The 12,039-nt window shown below is 35.4% G+C and overlaps 1 protein-coding gene across 2 annotated transcripts in view; it reads left to right on the plus strand.

The window, feature by feature from the left end:
* Positions 1-9,314, plus strand: part of LOC110103603 (phosphatidylinositol:ceramide inositolphosphotransferase-like) — a 25,234-nt gene extending 15,920 nt beyond the window's left edge. Inside the window, exons 6-13 of one of the 2 annotated variants that reach the window (XM_020832401.2) lie at positions 7,146-7,226; positions 7,320-7,391; positions 7,519-7,579; positions 7,691-7,793; positions 7,947-8,042; positions 8,113-8,159; positions 8,280-8,404; positions 8,896-9,314. In XM_020832401.2, coding sequence (XP_020688060.1) covers positions 7,146-7,226; positions 7,320-7,391; positions 7,519-7,579; positions 7,691-7,793; positions 7,947-8,042; positions 8,113-8,159; positions 8,280-8,404; positions 8,896-8,979 — 669 coding nt within the window. In that variant the 3' untranslated portion in view covers positions 8,980-9,314. The remainder of the gene's footprint in view (positions 1-7,145; positions 7,227-7,319; positions 7,392-7,518; positions 7,580-7,690; positions 7,794-7,946; positions 8,043-8,112; positions 8,160-8,279; positions 8,405-8,895) is intronic. The other variant, XM_020832405.2, reaches the window with a different exon arrangement.
* Positions 9,315-12,039: the final 2,725 nt, after the last annotated feature.

Consider the following 12,039-nt stretch of genomic DNA (forward strand, 5'->3'; position numbering starts at 1 on the left):
CCAAGGGGGCGCTGCCCCCTGGCGGGGTTCGCTGCCCCTTGTCAGGTCGCGGGGTCAAGGGGCAGCGCCCCTGCGGGGGTTTCCGGGGGCAGCGCCCCCGGAACAAAATTATATTATAAGAGTAATTTTGAAATTCTGCTTGTTGTATATGCTCAATACCGAGCGTACCGAGCATGTACTGCTCAGTACCGAGCGTGTACCGCTCAGTACCGAGCATGTACTACTCGGTACCGAGCATGTACCACTCGGTACCGAGCATGTACCGCTGCTCGGTACCGAGCGTGTACTTGCTCGGTACCGAGCGTGTCTGGCTCGGTACCGAGCATGTACTTGCTCGGTACCAAGCATGTACTGAGCGGTACCGAGCATGCACTAAGCGGTACCGAGCATGTACAATCTGATGAAACGAGACATGAAGCAAATAACGGGAAGAAAGATCGTTACCTAGCCGTGAAAAAAGAACCTTCGATTACAGGAAGCTGGAGAAGAAGAAGCGAGACATGAAGCAAATGACGGGAAGATTACGGGAAGAAAGAGAAGAAGAAATAAATCGTTACCTTCGATCGCCTCCAGGTATGTTCGAACTCGACCGAACTGTGGTCGTCGAAGTCGACGGAGTTCGCCTTTCAGTTCTCACCCGAAGCAGAAGCAGGTATGTTACCCTAATACTCAACTCTTATACGACTCTCACCGCTCGGTCTATATACTTACAAATCGAAGCGGTGCCTCGTTTCGCTTCGAGGCGTTACGAACTGAAGCCTACGCCCCGTGCGAAATAAGCGCACGCTTCTCCGAATCCAATGAGGCGTAAGCCTCAACGCGCAAATGCTTCGCCTCGCCTTGAGTCGCATCTCAGTGCGTACGCCTCTTCCGCCTTTTTAATCGTTGATTTGACCCTTGAGTATGGATGAGATCATCAATATTCCACCTTGGAGCTCCTAAAATTGAAGCTAAATGTGGTGTCCCATTTTGAGAACTACCAAGAATGGATAAAGTATGTGGATCTACATCCATTCTTCCACCATATGAACTAAATTCTTGAGAACTCAGATGAATAGGTGTAGCTCTTGCTGCAAGATATTCAATTTGTTTCACATCAATACTAGGATGCAGTGACCCTAGGATCGTCACAACCCTAATAGCTTATTCCTCCTCCAGTGTAATGGTTGTCGTGATCCCTCCATATTTCCCTCGTATATCAAGGATGGGAATCACATCTTTCTTGCCTCACATGACCCAATCCCCATGGTTTGGCATGTCCCCCTCCTCCAGTCGTCCACTCTCTTTGCCCAAAAGGCTTCCCATAGTGGTCAATCACTCCACCACCTCCATCATAAAACTCCTTCTTGCTATCCCCCCATCCCTAATCTGCCCCTTATTGGGGCCCTAGTAGGTAGTTCTTAATGGAAGAAAGTTTTCTTATTGAACTCTTCCCGACTGATTTCTTTTCCCTTAGATTCAACAAAAGGAATCCCGGTCAATTCCGGGATGGGGTTAGCAATTGGAACCATCGGTGGAGTTTTGGATTGCATCTTCATGAACTTTCTTAACATCTCTTCTATCCCTCCAAATTGGCTCTCCGTCCAATTCTCCATAATTAAAACTTCTCCATGTCGGATTTGAATTGTTCTATTTTTTCTTTCAACACATCCACTTTCTTTTGCTGCCATCTCTCCAAAAACATCTCTTTGATACTAATTTGATGCATTTTGGAAGTAAAAACAACAAGGTAACAAGTAGAAAAACAGTGTAGTAACACTAGGATAGGGTTGATTTTCTTATTTCTTCTTCAATAATAAAGCAAAATACTATTGATCTACTAATTGAGAGGTAGATCAGCTCTCCCACAAGCCCTAGACACCGCTAGAAACTCACAACAAATACTAGGAAAATAAACTCAACAATATCATACCTTGAACCATAGACAAACTCCCCCTTAAATAAACCTAGAACACAATAACCTAAATAAAACACTCCTAATCAATATAAATATAATTTAAGAAATATTCCTAAACAATTAAACATAATTTAAGAAACCTTCCTAAACAATTAAACATATTTTAGTTGACATTTCTAAACAATTAAACATATTTTAGTTGACATTTCTAAACAATTAAACATATTTTAGTTGACATTTCTAAACAATTAAACATATTTTAGTTGACATTTCTAAACAATTAAACATATTTTAGTTGACATTTCTAAACAATTAAACATATTTTAGTTGACATTTCTAAACAATTAACCCCCCCCCTTTAGAAACCTTCCTAAATAATTTTCCTTAATTAGGAACTTTCCTAAGCAACTCTCCCCTTGATTAGGAACATTCCTAAATAATTTTCCTAAACAACACCCTCTTGATTAGGAACCTTCATAAACAACTACCACTTCATGGTTGTTGGGTCCCCTAGCATATCAGATTACTTCTCCCACATGCATACAGATGGACCTGACCTCATTAGGATTTTTCATTATAGTTTTTATTTCAAAATTTGAAAGGTTTAATTTGTTTTCTTGTTTAGATGATTATGAGATCATTCCATAGAAAGCTTTTTTAGCTCCTGTGTATGATAGCTGAATGTTTCATGCTTGGAATAAAAAGAAATTCTATCTTTGTTATATGGTATAAGAGAATCTCTCCTCTGATTTCATCCCTCCTATATGACAATATGAAATGGCGGCTAACCTTTAGCCTTTGTTTGAGGTAACTTTAGGTTTAATATTTGTTATTTCTTCGGGAAATAGAGTAACCGAAAGGAGTTATTTTGTATAAAGATCCATAAGCAATCTATCAATATTGTAACTTTTTATCTATCAATAAATTAATTTGTGATTATACCTTTTGTGCTTAATTTCTTCTTATTATGAGTTTTGGGATTTGGATTCAAGGAAGAAGGTTAACAATCATCAACAACAACAACAAGCTTTTATCCCACTCTGTGGGATTGGCTACATTAATCATTTTTTCTCCATTGTGTCATGTTAAGAGTCAAATTCTCATCTAAATGTAATAAAGAAATGTCATTTCTAATATTTTCTAACCAAGTCTTTTTAGGTCTACCTCTACCTTTTATTAACATAAGTCAAATCTAATACGTCTACTTTCCTAATCGGGTCATCGGAAGGCCGCAGTTTTATGTGACCAATCCATCTAAGGCGACTCTCTAATCTTATCTTCCACTGGAGCTACTCCAACCTTTTCACATATATGCTCATTTCATATCATGTCTCTAAAAGTAAAGCTACTCATCCACCTGAGCATCCCCATCTCTGTAACACTTAACTTAATATTAACTCTACCGCCTAGGTTTTCCACAGGGAAGAAGATTAATAATGTATAGGTTTATTAATAACTCTACCGCCTCCAATGTGACATTTCATTAAGGCACTAAACTTTCACAGCCACGTCTACCATTAATATAGATTATGATCACATGTTATCACTATCATGTTTGTCATTTAAATTTCGGGTATCTTAAGAAACTTTTTTCTTAGTTATTCAAAAATAAAATTTATAAAAATTATTCATATGAAGTTTTTCATTTCTCTAAACATACTCTACAACATTATACAAGGATTTCTCACAAAAATACTCATCCATTCTCCTTAATTCTCTCTGATATTTGGAGACAATCTAGAGTAAAAAAATTAATTGGGACAGGGTGGTTTATCTCCTTCAGAGATGATTATGCCAGAGTGACTTGAATATTGGTTATGAAAGAAAAATTAAAAAATCATCAAATATTCCTAAATTTCAACACTATGGTTTGAATCCAATTCCAAAACAAAATATAAGTATTAAAACTGACCATACTCAAAAATATTTCTCCTATCCTAAGATAATATTTATTGAGTCAAAGAATAATACATCAAAGCTCTTGTGTTGAGACATCTTAACAATGGGGTGGCTGAGAGAGAATAAGCACATGCTTGTGTTGTCGGATTTCTCATGTTCATCACCCATGTCCCTAAACATTTTTGGGGAGAGGTAGTATTAACTCCTGCCTACCTTAGAAATAGAATATCCTACTTGATTCTTTATTAAGAAGCTCCTGTACATTTTCTCTTAAACTCCTATCCTAACATTAGAATTGTTTCAACCATTTCCATAAAATTTTTTGGATTTTTTTCATATTTTCATATTCATTCCTATAATTGCAGTAAGCTTGATCTCAAATCTATTAAAGTATATTGATGGGATATTCATCTCATCTGAAAGGATGTAGGCATTATTCTTCTACTACAAAGCGCTTTTACAGCTCCATGTATGTTACTTTTCTTGAGTAACGACCTTTTTTCACCTAACCTAATATTTGGGGGGAGATTTTTCTTAATGAATATAAGCTTTTAGACATTATTTGTATTGTTGAAACAACTTTGGACATTTTTTCTTATGACATTGTTAACTTCCAAGATAACATTTGACCACCAAATCTAGTTTTCTATTCTTCTAGTATGTTCGTCCAACACAAAAATTTAAGTTTGTCTGTGTATTCGAAAGAAAATGAAACAGAAAGGAATTGATCAACTTACCGGCTATGAACAAATTTAGAAGTCCAACCCAAGTTTGTTTCCTTTAGAAAATTCTCGAGGTAAGAACCTATCTGAACCTCCCATCAACATTGAATTATCAAGTGAAGAATTAGAAATTTCTATTGCCTTGAGAAAAAAGTGAGATTATACACCAATCATTCTAAACAAAAATTTGTTTCCTATGCTAATCTTCTCTTGGGCTTATATTACTTTATCAACAATCTTAGCCAAGGTGATTTTCCAAAATCTATATACGAGGTTATAAAAATTCCTTTATGAAAATTTATTATCACGAAGGAAATACAAGCCCTTAAAATGAATAAGACTTGGAATACTGTTGGATTACCACAAGAAGAAAAGCAATAAGATACATGCCAATTTTTATTATTAAATACAAGGCAAGTGGGAGTATAAAAAATAGCTTAGCAGGTTGTGAAAGGGTTTACTCAATCTTGTGGCATTGACGATCAGAGACAATTGCCCCCCCAGTAGCTAAACTCAAACACTATTCAGGTACTCCTATATTTAACAATAAATTTAAATTGGTTTATTTAGTAATTGAATGTCAAAAAAATATTTTTAAATAGTGCTCTGGAAGAAGACATCCACTTGGACAGTCCTCATAGGTTTCACATTCCTGCAAACATCAAAAAAGTTTGCAAATTAAAAAAAAAAAGTTCTATAGCTTGCAGTATTGTCCACTAGCGTGATTTAATGAATCACAGATTCATTGATGTGTTCAAGCAATATGGATACGCTCAATATGAAGCTGACCATACTATATTTATAAAGGGATTGCTTAAAGGTACATCTTGCATTTTGATTGCATATGTTAATGATATTATTCTTATAGGAGACTCCAATGAAGAAATCAATAACATCAAAGGTCTTCCAGCAACAATTTTTTAAATAAAAGACCTACAAATCTTAAATATTTTTTTTGGCTTGAAAGATGCTAGATATCATAAATTGATTACTGTGTTACTCATCATGAATATATGCTTGATTTCTTAAAAGAAATAATAATGTTGGGATGCAAAGCAGAAGGATCCAAACATCAAATTTGGGATGAAAGATGATTGTTCCCCATTAACAAAGGACAATATCGAAGACATGTTGGGGGATTTATTTATCTAGATATTGAGTTTGCTATTAGCATGGTCAATCAATTCATGAATTATTCTATAGAAGATTATATGGTTGCTATTTTTTAAATCATAATATATCTAAAAATGACTCCCCGTAAATACCTATTTATTTTTAGAAAAATTCACAAAGAAAGATTGAAGTTTTCACAAATGCTGGTTAGGCATTCCAATTATAGACCGTCGGTTTACTTATGGATACTGCACTTTTATGTGGGGAAACTTCGTAACTTGGCATGGTAGAAAGCGATATTTTAATATTAGAAGCAATGCTGAAGTAGAATTTAGAGCAATGGCCCATGGTATTTGTGAAGAAACGGATTAAAGAGACTTCTTAGTGAAGTATTTATGTTAGTGGTTGAACCATGTCATATGTCATGTGACAATCAAGCTATAATTTGCATTGCTAAGAATTTTGTATACTATGACCAAATCAAGCATATTAAGGCAGATCACTACTTCATCAAATAAAAAATTGATAACAAAACTGTGGCTCTTATGGAATTATTGTTATCTTCATAGGCTCTTCCTAGAATTAATTTTAAAGATTTGTTTTCCAAGTTGAAAATGGTAAACATTTATTATCCAATTTGAGGAGTCTTGATTATTTCGTCATCTAATAATCATAGAAATCAAAGGAGTGCATCCCAGTGGAATTGACCATGGATGCTTGTATGGATTCAGGGAACGAACTACAATGGTATTAAGCATAAATGGGAATTGTATACGTGGTGGAATTATTCATATAGCGACTTGTTTACACTTCAAGAATTTATCATTGACAGGAATTGCATATAGTACTCCTACTAATTGCAATTCACAGGTAATTAGAGAGTGCAATACATGACGTTTAAGCTAGCTTTCTCATAGCGATTACTTCCTTCCATATGTACACAAATGGCTCTTGCCTTTTTTAGTTTCATTAGTCTTTATTTCAAATTCTGTGAAGTTTTGCTTTGTTTCTTGTTTTGATGATTATGTGATGTTACCTTGGAAAGCTTTTGAATCCCCATATATATAACCGAATCTTTTTTGCTTGGAATAAGAAGAAATTCTGTCTTCTCTATTTATCTACAAAATGAATAGCAGCTAATTCTACTCTTGACTCTAGTCATGCACAAATTTCAAAAATATACTGCATTTTATTTAGAGTTGTTATTTGCTTCTTCAATAAAACCATCCGAAAGCTTTTTTTCGCTGTGTTTTGTTTACTTTGTGCAGTGAAAACTTTGTTATTTGAATTTGTTTGGTTAATGTTCTGATTTTTCATGATGTTCCTTACCAACAAATATGTGCTGTATCTTGTAATGCTTGCCATATTTTGACCAACGTTTTTTGATATTCTTGTTATTACTTTTCATGTAGATGACTCCCCTTAACGGTGATATATTACTGCTTTAAGCATCCTTTTGGACATCTTAATAACTGTTTGCTTATTTGTAGATGTTTTTTTTTTGTTGTTCCTAGTGGACATTTCATCCATTCGTATATCATAGCAAGCGTTTTTACACGGTTCTGCTATGGCCAAGGGTGTTGGCGTGTCTTATTGTGAGTTCTAAAGATATCTAGAGTACTTCTTGGTCTTTGGTTAAAACTGATTAGCCTAACGTAAGATCTAACCTTAGATTGTGTTCCTTGCAGGTTTGTCAAATGCTACGGATCATTACATTCTATTCCACTATACTTCCTGGTCCTAACTATCACTGTCGTGAGGTTAAACTTTTCTTTAACAACAGTCAGTAGTAACGAGTGATAACTTTTTGCATCTTAAGAGGATTATGACTTTAGCACTTAGTTACAGATTAGAAAAACTACAATTTGAAGTTCCTTTTCTCTGTAGGGCTCACCACTTGCCAGTCTGCCTCCTCCCAACAGCATATTTGAAGTGCTTTTTATTAATTGTATGCTGCAGACTTTTGAGTCTTTCAAAGAATCACAAGTTTTGCTAGTACTTGCCATCAGTAGCTGCGTTATCTTATTGTCTGTAACTTATCTATAATTCATGCTTGCAGTTCCTCGAGGAGTCGTTTATGGATGTGGTGATTTGATATTTTCATCTCACATGATTTTTACACTAGTTTTTGTCAGAACGTATCACAAGTATGGATCTAAGAGGTAATTTCTAACAGTGCTTGAATAAATTATGCCTTATTTCCTTATCTTGCCAATGTAGTATAATTAACATTCAGATTCAGTTTCCATAGCTTCTGATCAGTCTAAAGGTTGGCCATTTACTAGGATATATTTTTTATTTGGATACTCATGCAGGTTTGTCAAGATGCTTGCGTGGGTAATGGTTATTGCCCAGAGTCTGCTTATAATTGCTTCTCGGAAACATTATACTGTTGATGTGGTTGTGGCATGGTAAATATCAAGTGTTGGTCCGGTTTACCAAATATATTCCTATTTTCATTTGGCTTCCTTTTGGTGCTAGGTATACTGTAAACTTTGTGGTTTTCTTAGTTGACTCAAAACTACCAGGTTTGCATTTTTTTTTTTTTTTTTTTTTTCCGAACATGCCATATTTTTCATCTGGTATAAACTGTATATGCAATCGAGATTATGAAGTGAAATCTTTTTCTTTTTTTTTTTTCTAAATAGAAATGCCCGACCGTTCTGGTGGAAACCAGGCACTGCTTCCTCTGAGCGCAAAGGAAAAAGAAAGTAAAGCCAAAGAAGAGAACCACAAGCTATTGAACGGGAACTCTGTTGATGCTACTGATTGGGTATGAAACTTAACTTCAAATTTGATTTCGCAAGGCTGGCTATTGTGTTGTTAAATATATGTATTTTTAGGGTTTAGAAATGCTGTGCTTAGGAATTGGATCCTTGTAGCTTTGTTGAGAATCGGAGAGTGAAGAATAATTTCTCATAAAAAAATAAAATATGCACACGTTATTATTACCCGTTATTTTAGCTTTTAAGGCTTCGTTTGGGGCGGCTTTATTACTGCTTCTTAAAGCTACTTTCAACTAAAAATTTGCTTTAAGAAGCAATAAGAAAATCATCCCAAATAAAATCTAAATTAATGGTGTGCTTCCATTGATATATAAGCTCAGCTTTGACCATAGCATCGCACCCTATTAAATTTCTTGTAGAGGGGGATTTCATTGAAATCTACATGATTGTTTCTTGTGCATCAGTGCTTCTCGGCGTCTTTTTATTTTATTACATTTTTTTTTCTAAATAATATTATTCTTTCATGTTTAATGTTCAGCAGAGGCAAAGAACACAAATTAATGGGAAGCATGTGGATCCACATGTTCAGTCTGAGTCGACAATAAATGGGGTTTCGAGATGAGAGTGCTTCCAAAGAATTATATATATATATATATATATCATTGGCTATCGCATGCATGCATGAGACTGCTATAAGTAATATATCTTATTTGTTCTAATGGTGAAAGTAAATTATTGTGTTGCACATTTGCTCAACAGACCGAAGGTCTGTGTGCTGCATTGCAGTCTTAAAGGTGACGCGCGCTAATGTAACTAACCATCACACAGTGCTTTGCAATCATTTTGTTTCAGCTGGTGTTCTTTGGTTTTTGGCTGTTGGCAATCAATTGATACCATGGCCTTCTTTGGTATGCCAAATTTGCTTTTAGACAATAGATGGTTGAGATTTACGCTTGATATGGCTTGTGAAATTATATGATCAAGCATGAATTTTTTGCAATTTTTTTTTTTAAATTAAAAAAGTGTTTCATAGGTTATTCTGCCCCCTTTGTTTCTCCTACATGTAACCCAATGCATAGGGCTATTCTTGGACTCCTTTCTTTCTTTAACTTTGACTTATTATGACATATTTGTTTTCCATAAAGAATAATAATCAAGGTTTCGCAAAGGCGTTATGATCTGAAATGGCAACAAAAATTGCATGCATTGTTGCCATAAAAAAAAGTCGTCACTTCGAAACACTTGAACAAATCAATTATTTTGCTTTGCTTTTAGCTTTATTCTCAGAAAACTTAAAAATCATTCTTTCTTAATTACTTTAATCTCTAGTTCCTGGATCATTCCATTGGATTTTTTCATAGCTAGGAATGTCAATCTCAATCTTGAGTTAGGATATTTATTTTTTTAACAAAATTGTGAGATAATGGATGTGAAGAGTGATCGTGCTTTAAAGAGATCAATTCGAGAAGCATCTAGTGTTTGCAATTGATTATAAAAGCTATTTCGAGTGATGTTTTTTTTTCACTTAAACTCTTATAACATGTTGTAATTTATATAATGAATTATATTTTGTGTGAAATTATTTCTATAACTAACTAATTCTTGAGTTTTGGACTTATGATGTGAAAGATGTATATTTTCCTTATATAGATCCTAAAACATGTAATGATTTAATGTTGTTTTCAATCACTCCCGCTATTAGTTTAATTCTTGTAATGGTCATGTTTGAATTTAAAACTTAGTGGGCTTGAAATAGAAAACATTCATGTCTAGAGATGGATAGGATTTTGGGAACTAAGAAGGTATAATAATTGTGGTAGTGTGAGAATACTACTTAACACCCTTATAAGCTCGATAGAGAATTAAGGGTATATATGCTCTGATTCACAATATTTCTTAGAAGAATCTACTTATGAAAAGTTGCATCCTTCAACATCATAAGTTCAAAATATTTTTCTTTGATTAAGTTATTACTCTCTCCACATAGAAAGTTTCAAAAGATCCAATTACTTCTTCTGCAATGGGCTTGGAGTAGTCTGCACTCTCCACCCATAAAGACTCATAACCACTACAAACTTTGCTTTCCAATCACGCACCTTGTTCGCCAGGCCAACCGTCTTGCCTTCCAAGTGCAAGAATTGGATGCAAAATTCTTAAAATGCCTTCGTTGTGAAAATATGTCTAAACAACTTCAATGATCATGGTAAGTCACACACCTGCAACCAAGAAACGAAAGAAATCACTATTGGTACAAAATTTGGTAAAAATTGGGCGGGAACCTCCCCATAGAGGTTCAAAACTTCCTTCATATCTATTCATAAAGGGAACAAAAACCCTAATACCATATGATTATGGGAATGACTAGCTATCTGTCTAATTATGAGATGATTTGCTCATCCTCCATCGTCACTCTAACAAAGAAACTCTCATGAGAAAATTAGAAGACTTTAAAAAACATAATTGGCATACTCGACGGTTAGCTTGTTCTTAGGCAACTTCTTCTCACAAAAAAATTTGCTCGCACATTTGCAAGGTCCAAACATTCTAAATTCAAAGAAAATATAAGATACGAAGTAAAGATCTGCCCTCATTTTCCTACTGCTTCTATTTATAGTTGAGAACTCAACACACGGAATTTCAAGATACGTCAAATCAAAATATGCATGGATATCTCACTATTTCCTCTCATTATTATAGGATCTGGAGAGCCACAGCTCACTCATTCCCAGTATTCACTATAGAAACTTTCAAAATCAGTGGTGCATCAACAACTTCTATTCAACAGAATAACTTTTCAATTTTCATTCTCGTAGAATATTCTCAGGATAAATGTAGCCATTAAAAAAACCAACCAGTACAGCAGCTACAACGAGTGCACTCCAGTACAAGATCCCTCTCCATACTCAGTGTAAGTTTATGCATCCGATCAAGGTATTCCAAGATGTGCTGAGCACCCTAATAAAAACCATCCTCGTAATTTGACCTCCATTGAGCTCAGGCAGCTCTACATGGCTGTCACTTGCTCTTTCAAAGAAGCGGTTTCTTCTCTCATGCCGGCATTGTCCACAGCAACATAAGGCTCACCTTCACTCTTAAACTTAACTATTGACTCCGAAGACATAACCCTCCCAATAATTTTGTCTAACTAAATTTATCCAAGGGGAAATGCGAGATCAATAAATAAAACACACGAGAAAGAGTCTAATGACTACACAAGCGTCTTATCAAATGTCCACACTTTAGCGAATTCTTTGGCAACTCCCTTAGTAGCGGTGATAGTCACCTCGATGACTTTCTCCTGTTCAAGCATACTTGCCTCCTACCAAGGAGCTTCACTCACGCTCCCTTGGACACTTCCAAGAAGAAAAGGATAATTTCCCTCATCCTTCGAAACTTCAAACCCTCCAGTCATGCCTCCTTCCATCGAAATAATAGGAGCAGTCGCCTCCTCCATCCTCGTAATGCAATGAGACAGCCGATCATTTTCAACAATAATCAACTCCTCGACACCAACTCATTTTCTCTTCAATAATAAAACCAGCAGTTAAATCAGCCAAGTCCACAAAGGCTATCCCCTCTTCTCTAGCAACATGCCTACTAGGTGCAAACCCTCGTATTTGCAACCTTCATGTTGAAGGTCACTCATGTTTTCCTATAAGCAGCCCTTTCGGGAAGCTTGATA

This window comes from Dendrobium catenatum, unplaced genomic scaffold (genome assembly GCF_001605985.2).
Source record: "Dendrobium catenatum unplaced genomic scaffold, ASM160598v2 fragScaff_scaffold_1395, whole genome shotgun sequence".
In the NCBI taxonomy this organism is placed as follows: Eukaryota; Viridiplantae; Streptophyta; class Magnoliopsida; order Asparagales; family Orchidaceae; genus Dendrobium; species Dendrobium catenatum.